At 37.9% G+C, this 21862-nt stretch overlaps 1 protein-coding gene and 1 long non-coding RNA gene across 2 annotated transcripts; both read left to right on the top strand.

Moving 5' to 3' along the window:
* On the top strand, nt 3487-4133 carry LOC110263266. The gene is made up of 2 exons (XR_002348608.1): nt 3487-3573; nt 3862-4133. It is a non-coding gene; the product is annotated as an uncharacterized LOC110263266 (long non-coding RNA).
* Nucleotides 4201-7229, top strand: LOC110263726. The gene is made up of 5 exons (XM_021105491.1): nt 4201-4230; nt 4516-4602; nt 5132-5183; nt 5387-5448; nt 6504-7229. Exons 1-5 carry the CDS (start codon nt 4201-4203, stop codon nt 6903-6905), a joined length of 633 nt encoding a protein of 210 aa, XP_020961150.1. The 3' UTR covers nt 6906-7229.

Genomic DNA, 21862 nt, shown 5'->3' with positions numbered 1-21862 from the left:
ATCTTTTGATCATTTTTAGATCTCTAGACCTCCATGGGAGGCTGGCCACTCGGCCATGTCTACCCTATTTTCACTTATGTATTTTCAACGGTGGAGTTTCTACACCACAAAGATTAAGGTGTGGAGCTCTGCTGTTCCTCATGAATTAATGCAAAGTACTACTGCTTTTCTATTCAATTCAAGCTTATTCTTATTCTAAGATATTCATTCGCACCCAAGAACATGATGAATGTGATGATTATGTGACGCTCATCACCATTCTCACTTATGAACGCATGCCTGACAAACACTTCCATTCTACTTGAAAGGCAAGCTTGAATGCATATCTCTTAGCCTCCTGATTTATGATCAGAGTCTTCGTGGTATAGGCTAGAATTATTGGCGGCCATTCTTGAGATCCAGAAAGTCTAAACCTTGTCTGTGGTATTCCGAGTAGGATCTGGGAAGGGATGACTGTGACGAGCTTCAAACTTGCGAGTGTTGGGCGTAGTGACAGACGCAAAAGGATCAATGGATCCTATTCCAACATGATCGAGAACCGACAGATGATTAGCCGTGCGGTGACAGCGTATTTGGACCATTTTCACTGAGAGGACGGGATGTAGCCATTGACAACGGTGATGCCCAATATACAGCTTGCCATGGAAAGGAGTATGAATGATTGGATAAAAGCAGTAGGAAAGCAGAGGTTCAGAAGGAATAAAAGCATTGCCATACGCTTATCTAAAATTCTCACCAATGAATTACATAAGTATTTCTATCCTATTTTATATTTTAATTATATTTTAATTATCAAATCTCCATAACCAATTGAATCTTCCTGACTGAGATTTACAAGGTGACCATAGCTTGCTTCAAACCGAAAATCTCCATGGGATCGACCCTTACTCACGTAAGGTTTATTACTTGGACGACGCAGTGCACTTGCTGGTTAGTTGTGCAAAGTTGTGACAAAGAACTAAGATTATGAACGTGCGTATTAAGTTTTCAACACCGGTACCAAGGAATGAACGATCACAATTTCGTGCACCATGTATGTCAACTAAGTGTGGGAAAATGTGGGAACTTTGATTGATGAGAATGTGTTTTGTTTTTATTGACAAATATTGAGAAAAGAAAAAAGAAAAACACATTCTCAATATTTGTCATATGCATTGATATATCCCAAATATTTGTCATAATATATCCCATATGCATTGATATATTATGCTTTCATTTATATAAAAAAGAAAAGAAAAAGAAAAAGAAAAAAAAAGGTGCCTCCAAAGATGAAATAAATGAATAGGGGATAAAATCACCCCAATGTTAAGTTCAATAAAAAGATCAATGCATATGTGGTGGAATTAGAATTGATACATGAGTTTGTGAAATTATGCAAAAGTGAGATTTTGGATGGCTAAGCTTGATTTGAGAATTGTATAGAGAGTAAGTATGTGTTAGGTGAGAACTCAAGTTAGTCAAAGATTCAAATGATAGCTCACTTGGCCATACATATATCCTCACCCTTACCTTAGCCCCATTACAACCTTGAAAAGCCCTCATGAAGTTTGCATTTATATACTAAATATTTGTTGATTGGTTAGATGAAGAACAAGTTTTAGAAAGCATGACTAGAGGAGATTCGAGTGGATTAACCCCAAACACTTGAGCGATTAGAGTGCATATACACTTCAAGTGAGGGTTCGGTGCTCTTTTATGTGTTCCCAGCTTTCATTAACCCCAAAAACACAGACTAGATGCAGGGGGCAAGCTGAGACAGAACAGACATTCACTTTCACTTAGTTTTAGATTTTAGTTTTAAATTTTAGAGAAAAAACACCACTTCTCCTAGGTTCTTAGTGTTCTTATTTGTTTTGGCTTTTGATTGGATATTGAGGGAGCTGATACTACCTTCAATTGAAGTCTTCATCGTTATAGTTTGCCTTTCTATCACTCTACTCTTTTGTTTCCATTTAATTGCTTGTGGCCAGATTTGGATATTGTTAATTTTGAATTTATTAATGTAATGAACTATTTTTATATTTAATTCCCTTACTTGTTTGATTTCTTTCAATTAATTATCAGCTCCAAATTTGCTTTTATTAATTTAATTTTAATTACCATGTCTTCTATCCACTCCCTTTACATGTTTGTGAAAATGTCATTCATGTTAATGGAGTAAAACTCCTAACTTGGCTTTGGAGTTGATTAATTGGAAACCCCTGAGTTGGAATACTCAAGAATTAATTTGTAATTCAAAATTGCTGGCTAACTCAATTTTCACTAACTCTAATCCTTCCCTGTGAAGTGATTAGGACTTGTGAATCAGAGTTGGTGTTACCTACTTGACTTTCCTTTATTAGTTAGAGGATCACTAAGTGGAAGCAATAACATTTTACTATTATACCTAGGAAGGTCAACAAGGATAGAAACTCCAATTAATCTTCTCCTAGCCAAGGCCTTTTATTTCAATTATATAACATCTCTTGTTACTGTTCATTACTTTAATTTCCCAATTATTTATTTTTCTCATTCTCAATTTCAAAAATACTCAGAAAATTCCTAACCAATAAATTGCTCCTTGTGTCAACTCTTTGGGAAACGACCTGGAAATTCTACTCCCAGTTATTTAATCTTAATTGTGACACAAATTAAATTGGTAGTGGAAATTTCGTCGGTTAAGGCTGTACTGACAACGCTACTTTTATTAAAATTTCTTAACCAGCACTTTTTTCCACCCATCAGAAGCTTGCTAGGATTTATGTGAAAAATTAAAGGCACGCTACCACATTTTTTATCTATTGCAACATATTTTTAAGATAACACTTTAAAAGAGTTGCCTAAAATAAAAATAGACAACACTTTATACTAATTGCTAGTAAATAGAGCTATTACAACATATTTTTAACCAACATATTATAAATGATGTCTTAGATAAATTAAAAGACACTTAACAAGCGTTGCTCTATCAAATATATAAAGAAAATTATTATAAAGTCAATAGGTTAAATTTTATAAGTGTTGTCTTTAAATTTATTTTAAAATTTGCCTTCTAAGTGTTGCCTAAAATTTTTAATACCTCTCTCAGAAATAAATCTTATAATTGGTATAGCTTTGCTTCCCAGTTTTCAGTTTTCCATCGATTTTGAAATAAAACGAATTCAACTTAACAAGAAATAATAGAAGTATTTCTCAAACGAGAACGAGCAAGGATAGGGGCTAGGTTTAGGGTTTTACATTATGTTGGAAAAAGTGAGCACGGCGATGGGGAGAGACACAGAGAGTGACGAAGAGAACGAGAGAAAGGGAGATCCACCATCAAAGGAGGAAGAAGAGAAAGATGGAGAAGGCGACAATGGATAGAGAAGTTGCCACCACTGCTTCTTGCACCTCTAGAGCTATCTCTGCCTTGCGCTGCTGTTGCCGTTTCTACCTTGCGCTGCCGGATCCACCGCTGATGTAATCCATCTTCTTTGTCTTGTGCTGCCTGAGCCATCTCTGGTCATTGTCGGCTCGTCAATGCCTCACATCCTCGCTGCTCTGCTTGAGCCGTCTCTGTTGTAATCCTCACTGCTCGCTGCAATCATGTCTCAGGTTAGGGTTTTTTCTCTTCTGTAATCTTTGGAAGCTAATTATATTCTCAGATTGGGGAAATTGAGGAATGTGTTTAGCATGTATATATGTTCTTTGAGAGGGTCAAGTGTATGTGCTTATTGAATATGCTTTTTCGAGTCGCTAGCAGATAATGCTATGCTTTGAGGTTCAAGGCCTCAACATGTTCAGAAATAACTGTATGTACTGCGTATTTTTTCTTTTCTTTCTATTTTTACTTTCATCATCATGATGTGCGTCTTTTCTGAGTTTCTTGTGCTGAATTTTCAGTGTTTTCCCTAGCTTGTGGTTAGTACGGGCAACCGCAGAAGCTTTCAAAGTCGCTGATGCTCCTGCCAAGGTTTTCTTTCTTCTGATGGAAAACAATGAGGAGATTCTTCTATTTTGCACACAGATTCTCCAGTTCCAGGCTCAGTGGTATTAATTTCTTAAATTCAAGCTAAGTGATATACATATAGTGGTCTAATCTTTTTGGCAATTAACTTAATTGAACATAACTTGCATAAAAATGTATTGCTTTTCTAATGTAATAGTATAGCTTTAAGATAGTACTGTTATAGTGAAGAGATTTTATGCATCTCAATAGTAAAAACTACGCTTCATTAATATATGTGCAGATTACTTGTGGTAGCAGCTGAGGTAATAAGTGGATACGCTATCCTTTGCCTTCCCTTCTTATATATTTTAATGTTTGCATTGTTCGGCCACATGCTCTGGAACCAAAGTTTTATACTTATGATCCTTAATATAGTAATATACTAACTAACTAAATGTCAAGTTTCACCTTTCAGTGATTTCAAAAGACAATAATTTGCTATATTTATAGGCATGTCTATATTGTGTCAAGTTATTTTCAATTTAGTGTATACAATGATTAACAATAGATACAAAAATGAATAAAGTTCTATATATATGTATATGCAGGTCTATATTGTGTATATGGGGAAAAAGAAGAAGAATAATTGGGATGAAATCTCCACACAATCATTGCATCATTTCTTGCTCCTAGAGGTTCGTGAGAGATTATATAAACTTATGTACCTATTAATTGTTAACAAATTTGCTTTCATTATTCAATATATTGGCATAAAAAATTATTTGCTTGTAACCATTAAAGATGCTGTTTGATATTTAAGTTAACTTAAACTTGGTAACGATTAAGAAAGTGCAGTTGTAAATGCAATTGTGCCGCTTTTAAAATATGAATAAGTATATAGCTAAAATTTTACTTATTTATGTAATTATTTATTTTAACATCTCAAATTATTGTTTTGTTGAATAGCTGAAGAGCCAGGAGAATTATTCTTACATGGTGGTTATATCTACTAATTCTTCTCCTTCCTATATAAGGGTTCAGATCAGTATTTCTTTTGGGGGTAAGCAAGTTTTACTTTCATGCTTTTCTTCATCTAATGTATTCACTTATTTTTCTATGCATATTTAGAATTGGTGTAAATTATTAGAGTTAATTAGTGGGTTGAAGAACATGTCTCAGTTTATAAAAAAAATATTTTCATAAATATATTTAATAAAAATGTAGTGCCACTGCCACCTAAAGAGGGTTTTGTCACTCATCCTTACAAGAGCTCAAGGTAACTAATAATAATAAATAGCATCCTTGTAATTATTTTTAATATGTAATTAGTCTTGCTTTATTTGTGTTATTTTGTGCATGATTCAAAAAAATTTATTAGAAGTTTAATTTATATATGAAAGTTAGTTAATCAAATAGTATTGGCTGCAAATTCAAAGAAATTAAAGCACTAATTAGTTGAATTGCTGATACACGTGGCAGAAAAGTATGACAAAAAAGACAAAAGGTATTGGGATGTCTTCTACAAGTGCCACAAGGACAAGGTATAGGGTTGTTTGTTTATTATGTTTTATTTAGTTGATATTGGGTAAAATATTATATTTTAATTAGTATTAGTTATAAGCATTTTTTGCCATTGGTTTCATTGTTTTCGGAATTATAAGCATTTCAGAGCCCAAGGGTACCTGGTTCGCACCACCATTGGTTTCGTTGTTTTTGGAATTATAAGCATTTCCACTCATGTCCATTCCTGTCATGGCTTGCAAGTGAGCCTTCTATTACTTTTTATTATTATTAGTTTTGTTATTGCTAGGAGTAGTATCTGGGATTTTCTTTCGAAAAAAATGTGGATATTTTTACAAATTGAGTTAGGAAATTAGAAAAAAATGTTGCAAGCTTGTTATTTTGTACATCGAGCGCTTATGGGTTATACTTTTATAAATAATATATACAGCTTTACACTAATTTTGATAAGTTTTTCTGTTGACTTCCTTTTTTTTTGCTGAGCATTTTTTTAGGCTTCTCAATTGCTTCTTTGATGTTTGACTATTTTTTATTCTTTCTCTGTGTTTACTTAGTTTTCAATGGATTTTGGTCAACTTAGCTTCTTTTTAAAACAAAAAATAGAAATCTTGGTTTATGATGATTTCTTTTGTTGAAATCCATGATGAGTTGATGAGAATTGACTAAGGTAGGGTTCTTATTAGAAGATTAGAAATTTGGGAAGAAAAGGTAAAAAGTGTTATCACTATAAGGGTGGCATGCTACTAGGAGAAGCCTCTGATTAAAGATAAGAAACTATGTATTAAAAGAGAGGTTTTCTAATTAAAGTGTTATCACTATAAGGGTGGCATGCTGGTTTCTACTTTTGAAAATTTTGTTCTCTTAGACAAATCATGATGGCCTTCACTAGATTCTTGCAGAAACTATTTTTGTGTGTCATTATCTCAATTGTTATATCTCTTTGTCTCCATCTCTATGATCTCTCTTTACACAATGTAAGCACTTTTCATAGGATAAGAATTTGAGTTACTTGAGAATTTGATAAGAATTTGTATATCTAGTGTCATTCTTCTAATTTGATGCCTTGGATTTATAGATTAGTTCGCAAGAGGGTATTGAAACAACGAAACTTGCTTCGGATATTGCTGATATTTCCATAAAAGAAAAATCCTCAAGTTCTCCCACTACTAGTAGTAATCAAGATGGTGGTTTCTTGTGGAAGGATGGTTTTACAAATAATTCGAACTCTATAAAGGAGGACAATGTTAGTTCTTTGTCTTTCACCGTAACCAGTGCGACTTCATGTCAGCCGAATGAATTGAACAAGAAATTAGTTATGAGTGATGGGATGAATTCGATTCAGAGGTCTTCAGAACTGAAGAGTCTTGTTGCAAAGCCGGCAGCTCAGATCAATGTTCCTTTTGAAAAAGGATATAGTCAAATGGATTGGCTTAAGCTTACTCGGACACATCCTGACCTTGCAAGTTCTCTTACTTAATCTATTGCCTTAGTTTTTTATTTAAAAAATGACTCTACTTAATTAGTTGTAGCTTTGAATGATAAGAATACATGAAGCTTATGGTTGATTATTGTAGCTGAATTTAAAATAAGTTGCAGAACAACTGCTGCAAATTTCTGATTAGTGTAGCTATTGGCTTAATCCTTTGAGCGAGAGACACAGCGAGTAAAACATAGATTGTTCAACATAAAATTTACCTATGCTTTCGATCATTGATCACTGTTTATTGGTAAAGGAATAGCATGCTACTTTCTAGACAATAATTCTTCTTTTATTTTTCCAGTCATCTATATATAGAGGGTGATAAACCACTATTGTGTGATTTATCTTGTGCTAATTTGAGTGGTTTTTATCAACTCTTTACTCACTTATTCATACTAATTTCATGATTTTACAATTCCTTCCTAATTATGCTCTATGATTGAAAACCTGCTTCCTGAGCCGTTAAATTGTGTATTCTTAATGTCCTCTCATACCATTCGATGCCATGATCTGCGTGTTCAGTATTTTCAAGCATTACAGGACAAGGAATGGCTTAGAGGATGGAGAGGAAGCTTGCAAAAATGGAAGGAGTACAAGAAATAAAGGAGAAAACCAGCGAGAAGCCACGCACACGCATGGCTCACGCACGCGCGCGAATTGGTGTTCTGCATAGCGACGCGTACGCGTGGAAGCGAATCTGCACAACGACGCGAGCACGTGCCTGACGCGCACACGTGGCAAAGAAAATCGTCAAACGACGCGTACACGTGATTGACGCGTATGCGTGACATGCGCGATCTACGAAAATTACAGAAAATGCTGGGGGCGATTTCGGGCCGAGTTTTGACCCAGTTTTTGGCCCAGAAACACAGACTAGAGCCAGGGAACCTGCAAAGACTCAAGACACATTCTCATTACGCATAGTTTTAGTTTAGTTTTCGAATCTTAGAGAGAATTCTACTCCTTCCTCTAGGGTTCTTCACATTCATAGTTTTAGAGTTTCATGCTTTTGCTTTTGGATACTGAGAAGGATCATTACCTCCGTGGAAGTTTCATTATTCTAGTTTGTTTTCTTAATTCCCTTTCTTTTTACTACCCATTGACCCTCTTTGGATAAGTATGTTGCATTTTGGGATTTATTAATACAAGAATCTTTTTACTTTTAATTGATTTTTAATTATTGTCTATCATGTTTTCCTTTTATTCCCCTTTTAATTCTGTGAAGTTTATATTCATGATAATGGAGTAGTTTCCTAACTTGATTGGGAGTTGATTGAAATGAGAACCTTGAGTTGGGATACTCAAGTGTTGATTCTAATGGGTAGTTGATGACTGACAACTCTAGTCTCTTACTCTAATCCCTTCTTAGGAAAGGATTGGGACCTATGACATAGTTGGTTAGTTAGTTACTTGATTTTTCCTTATTAATTAAGGGATGAACAAGTAGAGCAACAATCTTTTATTATTAAACTTGGGAAATTCTAACAAGGATAGAAATTCCAATTAATCTTCTCCCGATCATGGTTTTTAATTTAATTATATAAATTCTCTCGCTAATTTCCGTTGTTTAATTTTACAATTATTTATTTTCTTGTTTCTCAAACTCAAAATTTCTGGAAAAACCTCTGACCAATAAGCTGCACTCTTTTGTCAACTCGTTGGGAGACGATCTGGGACTCATACTCCCAGTAATCTTATTCTTAAATTTGTGATAACTCTTCTAAATTGACAAGCGGATTTTTGCTGGTTAAGAAATGTACTTGCAACACATTTTTATTATTAATTTCTTAATCGACCAATTTCCGCCACGTCAATTTTTGGCGCCGTTGCTGGGGAGTTGCAATAGTGTGCTAATTTATTGGTTGGAATTTATTTATTTTCATTTTATTTTATTTTGTTTTATTACCATGAGCTATATGTTTCTTTTGTTGAATGACACGTTCACTGCCTAATCCGAGCTTAGCCGCATTTGATCCTGAAATTGAAAGAACTCTTTCACGTATTAGGCGAGCTCGGCGTCTGTTAGCCTCTGAGGGTGGTGAAGTGGTTGTTGCCAATTCACCAGTCTTATTTGAGAGCGAATCTGAACCGCCATTTGAGGAAGAAACAAGCTCCTCTACTACTGATTTAGTTGATTTATGTGCAGGTAATATGGCAGCACCCAGGAGGATTACTCTCCAGGAGGCAGGAGCCCCAGACTTTACTCTGCAATCGTATCAAGCGCGTCACCCAAATCTGGCTGCAGATTTTGAACTGAAGACTGTGCTAATCAACTTGATACCTAAGTTTCATGGCTTACCTGCTCAGGAGCCTATAAAGTACCTCGGGAATTTTCAGACAGCCTGTTCTACTGTTCGGCGTCATGGTGCAGATGAAACTTCTGTTCTGCTAATCGCTTTCCCGTTTTCTCTTGAGGGAAAGGCGAGGGAGTGGTATTACTCCCAACCTGAAGTAACTGTTACCAACTGGGACATGCTCAAGAGAGAATTCTTGGAAAAATATTTTCTGGCTGAAGTTACAGACAGACTAAGGAAAGAGATTTCCTGCATCATCCAAGGTGAATTAGAAACCCTTTATGAGTACTGGGAGCGCTTCAAGAGTCTGCTGGATGCATGCCCCCACCACATGATTGATAAGTTGGTATTGATCAGCTACTTCACACAAGGCATGAAGCCTCAGGATAAGACCACGTTGGATGGTGCTAGTAATGGGTCTTTGAAAAAGTACAAGACAGCAGATGAGGCGTGGCAACTGATCAGCGATCTAGCTGAGTCCACCCGAAATCACAGACATAGGAACAGCCATTCCAAGGCTGTTGCAGAGGTTTCCTCTAGCATTGAGACTACTGCTCTCACACAGAGTATATGTGAGATGACCAACCTACTGAAGCAAATAAATCTGAATCAACAACAATCTCAACCTCCCTCACCACCACATAGTCAACAACTGGTTCCTCAGAGAGTATGCGGAATATGTGCTGATTATAGTCACTACACTGATGAGTGTCCACAGCTCCAACATGAGGACAACACCTTGGCAGCCATTCACAATTTCTATGACTGCCCAAATCAAGGATATCATCAACAAGGCGGCAACTATAACCAAGGTTAGCAAGACCACTCCAACCAGGAGTGGAGAGATAATTCTAGCCAGAGCTGGAGGGACAACCATAACAGAGGAGGCAGAGACAACCAGGAAAATCAGCGGTGGAATAATAACAACAATCAGAATAACCAACCATCCTTATAGAGCACCTCATCTAAGGCAGTCTCAAGGACCTCAGCACAACTAACAGCAGGCCCCTCAGATCACCTATCCCCCTTCTTCTTCTCATGATGAACTACTTCAGTCTATTGAGCAAAGGCAAAAGATCATGGAGAGCTCGCTTAGCTCCACCTTAAACGGTCTGACCTCTGCTGTACAAGCTCTTACCTCACAGATTGGATCAATAAACAACTCCAACAACCAGCTTCAAGCTCCAGTGGAATTTCTTCTCAACCATTACCCAACCCCAAAGGTGGCATCAATGCCATCACTTTGAGGTCCGAAACCACACTACAAGAGAGAAATCCTGAGGAGCCAAGATCACAAGAACACGTCCCAATTGAGGACATGGTTGAAGTGGAGGAGGTTGAAGAAGAAGATTAAGTGCAAGACTTGGTTGAAGAAGAAGCAGCTCACCCCAGGAATGGAGCACCAAGGGACGCAAAAGCTGCAAGAGACGCAGAAGCTGCAAGAGACGCAAAAGCTGCAAGAGACGTAGAAGCTGCAAGAGACGCCGTCCCTATTCCATTTCCACACCTTGCAAGGAAGCCCAGAAATCAGTTGGAACTTGATCCCAAAATGGTAGAAATCTTCAAAAAGGTTGAGGTAATTGTTCCTCTTTTTGATGTTATTCAGCAAGTACCTAAATATGCAAAATTCCTAAAAGATTTGTGCATACATAAAGACAAAATTAATGAATTAGAAACTATTCCTTTAGGTAGTTCTATATCTGCTTTAATGGGAGGTATACCTGAAAATGTAGTGATCCAGGTCCATGCATGGTTAACTGTACCATTTGAGGTGTAATATTTTCTGACTGCATGTGTGATTTAGGAGCTTGCGTGAGTATTATGCCTTTGTCTATATATGATGCTTTGAGGCTCCCTTCCTTAAAAAGGTCGGCAGCTCATTTTGTGTTAGCAGATAAAAGCATTATTACAGTAGTTGGAATTGCTGAAGATGTATTAGTGAGCATTAAGGGGCTCACATTTCCCATTGACTTCTATATCTTGGAAATGCCCCCTAATGACTCAAGAAGACCATCATCAATCCTTCTTGGAAGACCATTCCTGAAAACTTCGAAGTTCAAGTTGGATGCATTCTCAGGAACTTACTCCTTTGAGATAGATGGCAGAGCAGTGAGTTTCAATTTAAATGAGGCTTTGAAGCACCCTCCGGAAGATCATTCTATCGTCTAGTGTGACATCATTGATGAAACTGTAGCTGAAGTTCACCAAGAAAAAGTAGAAGAGAAGCACATGGAACAAGGTCCAAGTGTGGCGACACCCTCTGAACATAATGAAGACACCTTGCCTTTATCACCAGTTCCAGATAATCCAAAGCCTAGCCATGAGCAAAAATTGGAATTAAAGCCACTTCCTTCCCACTTCAAGTATGCTTACCTTGAGGATAATCATAAATTCCCAGTTATCATTGCAAGGGAACTCACCTCCCAATAAGAGGAGCAACTGCTTAGTATGCTAAGAAAACATAAGAAAGCAATTGGGTGGAGCTTGGCGGATATAGTAGGCATCAGCCCTCAAGTTTGTGAGCACAGAATATACTTAGAAGAGGGAACAAAGCCTATCCGTCAACCCCAAAGAAGATTGAATCCCACCATCTTAGAAGTTGTCAAGAAAGAAGTGACCAAGCTGCTTGAAGCAGATATCATTTACCCCATCTCAGACAGTGAATGGGTTAGTCCAATACAAGTGGTGCCCAAGAAGTCTGGAGTCACAACAGTAAAGAATGAACATGGAGAACTCCTGACAACTAGAGTGTAGAATTCATGGAGAGTTTGCATTGATTATAGGCGTCTCAACCAAGCCACTCGTAAGGATCACTACCCCCTGCCATTCATTGATCGAATGCTGGACCACCTGTCAGGTAAATCCCATTATTACTTTTTAGATGGTTACACAGGCTATTTCCAGATTCATATAGCTCCTGAAGATCAGGAGAATACTACTTTTACATGTCCCTTTGGGACTTATGCTTACAAGAGAATGCCTTTTGGCTTGTGCAATGCACCAGCTACTTTTCAAAGGTGCATGATGAGTCTTTTTTCTGACCTACTTGAGAGCTGTATGGAGGTTTTTATGGATGATTTTAGCGTATACGGTGATTCCTTTAACCTTTTCTTGGATAGTTTATCTAGAGTATTAGACAGGTGTGTTAGTTCAAACCTTGTTTTAAATTTTGAAAAGTGTCATTTTATGGTCAAACAAGGTATTGTTCTAGGACACGTTGTTTCTAATACTGGTATTTTTGTAGATCTAGCAAAGGTAAATGTCATTTCTAGTCTACCTTACGCCTCCTCTGTGAGGGAAGTTCGTTCGTTCCTTGGCCACGCAGATTTCTATTGGAGATTCATCAAGGACTTATGTAAGGTAGCATTGCCTTTATCCAGATTGCTACAGAAGGATGTTGAATTCGAGCTGAGCGAGGACTGTATGGCAGTGTTTGATAAGCTGAAGATCGCCCTGACTCAAGCTCCAATTGTGAGAGGACCAGATTGGATCTAGCCTTTTGAGATTATGTGTGATTCCTCCAACCATGCGGTAGGAGCGGCACTGGCTCATCTCAAAGGTAAGGATCCTTTCGTAATTGCTTATGCATCTAAGACCTTAGATGCTGCTCAGTCTAATTACACTACTACTGAAAAAGAGCTTCTTGCTATTGTTTTTGCTCTGGATAAATTCTGAGCCTATTTACTTGGTACTAAGGTAGTAGTGTACTCAGACCATGCAGCTCTAAAGTAGTTATTAGCTAAAAAGGAGTCCAAACCAAGGTTGATATGTTGGATACTGCTGCTGCAAGAATTTGATTTAGAAATTAAGGATAGGAGTGGTAACCAGAATTTAGTGGCAGACCACTTGAGTCGCCTTAAGCACATTAAGGATAACTCCACTCCCATAAATGATGCTTTCCCATTTGATAGCTTGCATGCAGTATCTGAAGTAGTTCCTTGGTATGCACCTGTAGCTAATTATCTAGTTAGCCATACTTTCCCTCCCAATTTTACTAAACATCAAAAGGACAAGCTGAAAAGCGAGTCTAAATATTATATATGGGATGACCCATACTTATGGAGGTGTGGTACGGACCAGGTAATTAGAAGGTATGTGTCTCAATCAGAATTCCAGTCCATTTTAGAGGCTTGCCACTCTTCTGAGAGTGGAGGACATTTTGGCCCTCAAAGAACAGCTAGAAAAATCTTAGACTGTGGATTCTGGTGGCCTACTCTTTTTAAAGATGCTGCTGCTTTTTGTAAATCTTGTTCCCCATGCCAAAGGTTTGGTAATATATCCAAGCGAGATGAGATGCCTCAACAGATTATGCTTTTCCGTGAAATTTTTTATGTTTGGGGCATTGACTTCATGAGTCCATTTCCAAACTCTAGTGGTTACCTTTATATATTGTTAGCTGTGGATTATGTCTCTAAATGGGTGGAAGCAATTCCTACCCGTACTGATGATGCTAACACTGTTGTTTCCTTTGTTCGAAATCATATTATCTGTCGCTTTGGATCACCACGAGCAATCGTGAGTGATCAAGGCACCCATTTTTGTAACAAGAGACTGACCGCTCTACTGAAGAAGCATGGTGTTATTCACAAGATAACAACAGCCTACCATCCCCAGACTAATGGAAAAGTGGAGGTGTCTAACAGAGAGATAAAGCGTATCCTGGAGAAGATAGTCAAGCCTCATAGGAAGGACTGGAGCACCAGGTTACAAGATGCCTTTGGGCATATCGAACAGCATATAAGACACCTATAGGGATGAGCCCCTTCCGCCTGGTTTATGGAAAAGCATGTCACTTCCCAATAGAGATAGAACACAAAGCATTCTGGGCGGTGAGAGAAATCAACATGGGATTTGAGAGGACCGGCGCTGAACGGAAGATGCAACTAGCAGAGCTGGAGACCCTTCGCCTAGAGGCATATGATAACTCCAGACTATACAAAGAGAAGATGAAGGTTGTGCATGACAAGCACATCAAAAGGAGAGAATTCAGACCTGGGGAGCTGGTTCTCCTTTACAAATCCAGACTAAGGCTCATGCCAGGCAAGCTGAGATCCAGATGGGAAGGTCCCTACAGAGTGGAGAAGGCAGAGCCTTACGGAGTCTTTCACTTGAGTCATCCTTCATGCTCTAAATTCATCAAGGTCAATGGACATCGCTTAAAGCTTTACCATGGTGAGAACATGAAGAAAAACAAGGAGCTGGAGATCTTCCTCTTGGAGGATCCACCAACAGCAGGAGACTGAGCTAGTGGACTGTCCAACTGAAGGACGTTAAAGAAAAGTGTTAGGTGGGAGACAACCCATCATGGTATGATCATTCCATTTCAGTCTTAGTTTTGTTTTATTTTATTCTACTTTATTTTTCTTAGTAACTCTTCTTATAATCTCTGCATATAGTCTGCATTTGCATTTGCATTCTGCATAATAAAAAAATGCACGCGACGCGCGAGCGTCGCTAACGTGTCCGCGTCATATGTGCATTGGAAACAAGAAGAAAAGAAGCAGAGAGTTACGCGGGATCATATCTAGAGGCGTGCCTCAGGCACAAACACGCCCACACGAACGTGTCCCTGACGCATTCGCGTCATTTGCAAAATTAGCCTTCCACGCGTGCGCGTCACCCACGCGCACGCGTGACCCTGCAAAATCGACGTAAAGGGGTGTATGACAGAGAGTTATGATAGAGTGGGGTTGGAATGGTGCTGGAAGCATAAACCCCATCACGCGTACGCGTCACCCACGCGTACGCGTCATTTTTCAAAGTAAGGCCACTCACACGTGTGCGTCCCTCACACGCACGCGTCACCCTAAATTTTGGCAATGTGTGTATAAAACAGAGAGTTGTGCATGCGTGAGGCTGCACTCGCGCCAATAGCATAAATCAAGTCACGCGTGCGCGTCACCCACGCGTCGGCGTCATTTGAAAATAGCGCCAACCATGCGAACGCGTGCTCCACGTGTCCGCATCGCATGCAACTTACAGTTTAACTAGATTTGCGCCAGAATTCCTATCTTTTCTTCCCCAATCCTAATTTTTCTTCTCCCTTCTTATTTCTTTCTTCTTCCTTCTTTCTTCTTTATTCCTTCTCACTTTTTACTTTCTCCCCCTTTCTTTTTCACATCAATTATCAAGGTTCTTTTCTTTTCTTCTTCCATTTTTACTTTTCCATTATTATTTTTATTCATGTTTTCTTCTTCTTTTTCTTTTTACTTTCATTATCTAAGGCAACGTTTTTGGGGGCGTTGCAGATGCAGCCGTTGCTTTAGATCAAGGCAACACTTTTTTTGCCTCAAAATCGTGGGCAACACCTGGTAAGTGTTGCCTTTGGTTGAAAAATAACAACACTTCAAAGGTGTGTTTGAGACAACGCTTTTGCAGTGTTGTCTTTTCTCTTATATTTTGGCCGCTACTAAAAAGTGTTGCCTATTTGCCATAAAATGCAACCCTTTTACGCGTTGCTTATAAGTTTGAATTTGCAATTCTTTGAAGTGTTGCTTATTAGTTTTGAATATGCAACCTTTAAAAGCATTGCCTTTTCTTTTGGATATGCAACCTATACAAGTGTTGTCTTTTCTTTTGGATATGCAACCATGCAAGTGTTGTCTAATATTCAAAATATGCAACTAATAGAAGGGTTGTCTTTTTGGTAAAAATAAAAGTTACTTTTGTAATAAAAATACAAAAAAAATAAAATTTACAATAAGATTTTTTGTTCATACATGTGTAATTATTTTAGTTAATAAATTAAATTTGTGCACAATAGAAAAATTTATAACAGAGACAAAATAACTAATAATAAAGTTCTAATTAAAATAAATATTAAAAAATTCAATTATTATTTCAAATACATATTTATCAATAATTCTCAACAAAATAATACACAACAAAAAAATAAGCAACTTATCAGCACCTTGGCATCAATGATACCTATAAATCATAGTATTAGCATTTTAAAATATACATTAAAGTATAGTCATTACTATTTTAAATATAGATAGAATGCAGAAAACTTGAGCCATCAGTGTCAAATAATTTAAAAGCTTTCTTAATCTCCTGCTTTTTCTGCTGGGTCAAATGATGGTGTCCTTTCAATTTGCTGTGCTTCTTAGATTCTCCTCTATATGATTCCACTCTGACGTGGCAGAAATTGGCCGATTAAGAAATTAATAATAAAAATGCATTGCAAGTACAATTCTTAACCAGCAAAAATTTGTTTGTCAATTTAGAAAAGTTATCACAGATTTAAGAATAAGATTACTGGGAGTATGAGTCCCAGGTCGTCTCCCAACGAGTTGACAAAAGAGTGCAGCTTATTAGTCAGAGGTTTTTCCAGAAATTTTGAGTTTGAGAAACAGGAAAATAAATAATTGTAAAATTAAACAACAAAAATTAGCGAGAGAATTCATATAATTAAATTAAAAACCTTGATCGGGAGAAGATTAATTGGAATTTCTATCCTTGTTGGAATTTTCCAAGTTTAATAATAAAAGGTTGTTGCTCTACTTGGTCATCCCTTAATTAATAAGGAAAAGTCAAGTAACTAACTAACCAACTATGTCACAGGTCCCAATCCTTTCCTAAGAAGGGATTAGAGTAAGAGACTAGAGTTGTCAGTCATCAACTACCCATTAGAATCAACACTTGAGTATCCTAACTCAAGGTTCTCCTTTCAATCAACTCCTAATCAAGTTAGAGAACTACTCCATTATCATGAATATAAACTTCACATAATTAAAAGGGGAATAAAAGGAAAATATTATAGACAATAATTAAAAATCAATTAAAAGTAAAAAGGTTCTTGTATTAATAAATCCCAAAATGCAACATACTTATCCAAACAGGGTCAATGAGCAGTAAAAAGAAAGAGAATTAAGAAAACAAACTAGAATAATGAAACTTCCACGGAGGTAATGATCCTTCTTAGTATCCAAAAGCAAAAGCATGAAACTCTAAAACTATGAATGTGAAGAACCCTAGAGGAAGGAGTATAATTCTCTCTAAGATTCGAAAACTAAACTAAAACTATGCATAATGAGAATGTGTCTTGAGTCTCTGCAGGTTCTCTGGCTCTAGTCTGTGTTTCTGGGCCAAAAACTGGGGTCAAAACTCGGCCCGAAATCGCCCCCAGCATTTTCTGTAATTTCTGCAGATCGCGCATGTCACGCGTACGCGTCGTTTGACGATTTTCCTTGCCACGCGTGCGCGTCAGGCACGCGCTCGCATCGTTGTGCAGATTCGCTTCCACGCGTATGCGTCGCTATGCAGAACTCCAATTCACGCGCACGCGTGAGCCATGCGTGCGCGTGGCTTTTCGCTGGTTGTCTCCTTTATATTTTGTGCTCCTTCTATTTTTGCAAGCTTTCTCTCCATCCTCTAAGCCATTCCTTGTCCTGTAAAGCCTGAAAACACTGAACATATGGATCACGGCATCGAATGGTACGATATGACATTAAGAATACACAATTTAAAGGCTCAGGAAGCAGGTTTTCAATCATAGAGCATAATTAGGAAGGAATTATAAAATCATGCAATTAGTATGAATAAGTGAGTAAAGAGTTGATAAAAACCACTCAAATTAGCACAAGATAAACCACAAAATAGTGGTTTATCAAACTTCCCACACGTAAACATTAGCATGTCCTCATGCTAAGCTCAAGGAGACAAAGAAAATGAATAAGGGAAAGTAAGACTCATGAAATGCATCCTACATATGAATGCAACTATATGCTAAAATGATTCTGTCTACTTGGTTTAAAGTAAACAAGTTCTCCAAGACAAACATAGTTCATATTTCACTAATTCAAATCATACAGTAAAGACAAGTAAACTTGTAAGAAGATAGCTCATGAAAGCAGGGAACATAGAATCAAGCATTGAACCCTTACTGATAGTATATGTGCACTCTAATCACTCAAGTGTATAGGGTAATCACTCTACTCTTCCCTAGTCATGCTTTCTAAACCTTGTTCTTCACCTACCCAATCAACAAGTATTTAATGTACCAATGCAAATATCATGAGGTTTTTTCAAGGTTGTAATGGGGCCAAGGTAAGGGTGAGGGTATATATATGGCTAAGTGAGCTATAAATTGAATCCTTGATCAACCTAAGCTTTCACCTATACATACTCTATATACTTTTGAATTCATGCCCTGTTTCCACAGTTTTCTCACACTTAATTAACACACAATCTCTATCTTAAGCTAACCAAAGATTCAATTTGGGGTATTTAATTGTTTTTCCGCTTAAGGCTGGTGATGTGGTAAAATATAGAACAAATGGGATAGAAAGGCTCAAAGTGGCTAACAAGGGTGACATAAAAGGGTAGGCTATTCGGGATAAGTGAGCTAATAAAATAATGGCCTCATTCATATGCAATCATAGAGAAGAAAACACACAAGAATAAAATATTATGGTTAAATAATGTAACCATGTAATTAAGCTCAAGTCTCATAGGTTGTGTGTTCTTTAGCTATCATTTATGTTCCAAATACAATCTTCAAACAAGTTTAACACAAAAAATTCTGACTTAAATTAGTGAAATTTTTCAAAAATAGCGTCTTAAAAAGAAACTTATTATTTTTCAACCAAATAGAACATGCATGCAGATACCTATTACTATGCAATCTGTCCTATCCTAAACAAAAGAAAAATAAATAATTTAATCGGTGTTAAGAAAGAGAAATAACCTCCGGAAGTCAGGTACTGACCGACCTCCCCACACTTAAAGCTTGGCACCGTCCTCGGTGCCATCAGTCAGGAACAACGGGGAGCTGGTAGCAGCATCTCCACAATCGGGATCGTCATGGCTCCCTGTGCTAGTAAATGAAGTGGAGTCCAGGGTGTCTGGGTTTTCTTCAGGTGGGTGGTTACCAACAAGCAACTCCTTGAGGTATGTAAATCTGCGCTTGTTAAGGCGCTCTCTTGGCTTTCCTGCCAGTCTAGCCGGTCCAACCTCTCAAGTATCTGATGGAGCAGTTGGTTTGTTGAAGGTGCTTGTGCTATGGAAGGAGAATGAATTTCTTCGGCCGGTTCTGTAGTCCTGCTGGTAGTGGTTGCTATTGCTCTGATGTACTTCCCGTTAGGGACGATCTGATCATCCTGTGGAATCATGGTCTTGGTGTCCCCAGCTCTGTAGGAGACTCCGGCTGCTGATACTAGATCTGAAACCAAAGCGGAAAAAAGTAGGTTGCCCGCAATCTGTACGTGTCCCATAGCATGCCGGATGTGTCTTGGTAAATTGAGAGGCTGGTCTGTAAGGATACACTAGAGTAAAACAGCCATGTCTGCAGTGAAGGAGGACTCGTGAGTGCTCAGAAAAATGTAATGGGACATAATCTGTGCCCATACTCGAGCCTCCAAGGTGAGTGCGGAAGCCAATATTCCCTTAGGGCGGGATCGATGGTATCCATAGATCCATCTGCTGTCAGGTTGTGCTATAACTCTGAGAACGGTGTCCCAGTCAAATTCATATGTCTGGCGCTTGAAAGAGGCTTTTTGTTATGCGTCCAATCCTTCTGGAGTAGGCAGAAGATCTAAAGCTTGCTAAATGGCTTCTTCAGTTATGGGGACTTACTTCTGACGGACATAGACAGACTGCAGGTTTGGCATGTGAAAATTGGAGTAGAATTCGACTACCCATGAGAGATTGACCTGCCGTGGCTGTCTCCGTAGGAATCCCATTGTCTTCGTTCAATTCAGGGCTCAACAAATTCAAAAATGTTGGTCGGGAAGATGAGAAGGTACTCATTATTATAGTTCTGCTAAGCCAAGATGGGAAACATCTGCTCACAGTAGCGGTTAGTGAACCGCGCAGTGTCCTTTGCTGGAAAGGCTTTCTCTTTTTCATCGACCTTGATGATCCTCTTGATTCGCTTTGTTGTGCTTCAGTAGTTCCACATTTCCACTTCCACTTCACGCCCACAAGAGCCATAACATAGCCATTCTCCCCTGCAACAAAGCACACACCATGCCCTTTCTCCCCTCCTAACGGCGACAGCAGGTCAGCAGCGTTCAATCGCTGTGCACTCCTCCACGTACGGTGATGACGCGGTGTTCACCTCGACGGGTGATGGCGCGATGCTCTCTACAATCCCTAACATAGCCACTACAACAACACACCCTTTCTCCCCTTCCTAACGGTGACAGCAGCCTTCAATCGCAGTGCACTCCTCCATGTACGGCGATGGCGCGGTGCTATCCTCGACGGGCACGGCGTGGTGCTCTCCACAAGCCCTAACATAGCCACTGCAACAATGCACAGACCCTTTCTCCCCTTCCTAACAACAACAGCGGCGCTCAATCGCGGTGCACTCCTCCATGTACGGCGACGGCACGGTGCTCTCCTCGACGGGCGCGGTGCTTAATCGCAAGAAACCCATATCCCTTCTCTTCTCCTTCTTATTCTTCCTATGTTCCTCCATTTTCAGGTATTTGAGAAAATTGATTTTCATGTTCTTTGAATTAATTCATTATAGTTTAGTTAGATTTAAATTTTTAGTTAGTAAATTATTTTGCTATTGTCTGATTTATTGTTCTGTGATTTGCTGTTCTCTGAAAAAATATGAGTTGCTGCTCTCTAATTTGCTGTTCTCTAAAAAAACTAAAATTCAGTATTTTAGTGTATGGCTCCTTTCAAACAATTTTGGATGCTCACATGTGTTCCTAATAAGAAAGTGTTGCCTAAAAAAAGTAATAGCATGACAAAACTTGTAGCAATACTCTTGAAATTATTTTGTTTTCCTTTCGAGCTGCTTTTTTTATGATTATGCCGATAAAACTGAGATCTTGTTAGCAAAATATATATTCCTTCTCAAAACAGAGACTTATAATTCATCTCTTTAGAAAATCGAACTACTTATTCAGTAATTTTCTCCTGTCTTTGATGTATTTGTTATTATACAATTTAATGTTAACCCCTATACAAATATAGAAAAATTAGGATAATTCATAATGAAAATAAAATAATGAAGACAAATTCAAACCTTTCAAAAGAAAAGGTAATCACCATGAATATAAAAAATGACAAATTGGATCTACCAGCTATGACCAAAGGGCTCAAAACCTTCACAAGTAATGAGCCACCCTTTCCCTCTCTCTACTGTTTCTTTGTATTGGTCACCAACACTCCAGAAAACTTAAGATATTAGGTGGAGGCTCAAGACCTTTGACCTTGAAGTGCGATAATGCACTCTGCCTGTCTGCCTTCCACTGAATTTCAACTTTTTAACTAGAATGTAGAAGATGGAAGAGGACCGTAATAAACTGGTATCAATATATATGAAGAGTAAGGTAATGTATAAATTGACATTATACTCGAGTGTTTTTTGTATCTTATATCTTGTTATAATTGTAAGAAAATTGATTATTCTGACTCAAAAAAAAAAATAAATCATGGTAAATGCAGAATATCAACCAAAAAGAATTGAAAAATTAAGAGAGACCTTATTATCGACAAAAATGAGGAGAAACTCGCATCTTTATGACTTTTAAAGCTTAAAAAAATGTCATTTGCCCAGTTTATTTGCCATGATTTTTGTTGTAACACCCTAATATTCAAATCCTTATGCTCGAGTCATAAGACAATGATATTACGGTGGTACGACTCTCAGGTGGATTTTTAATATATAAAAGTAGGTAATTTCGAAAGAAGTATTAATTA

The sequence above is a fragment of the Arachis ipaensis genome, chromosome B06 (genome assembly GCF_000816755.2).
Source record: "Arachis ipaensis cultivar K30076 chromosome B06, Araip1.1, whole genome shotgun sequence".
Taxonomy (NCBI): Eukaryota; Viridiplantae; Streptophyta; class Magnoliopsida; order Fabales; family Fabaceae; genus Arachis; species Arachis ipaensis.
The sequence above is the reverse complement of the archived record's forward strand: the minus strand, read 5'-3'. Positions and strand labels throughout refer to the sequence as shown.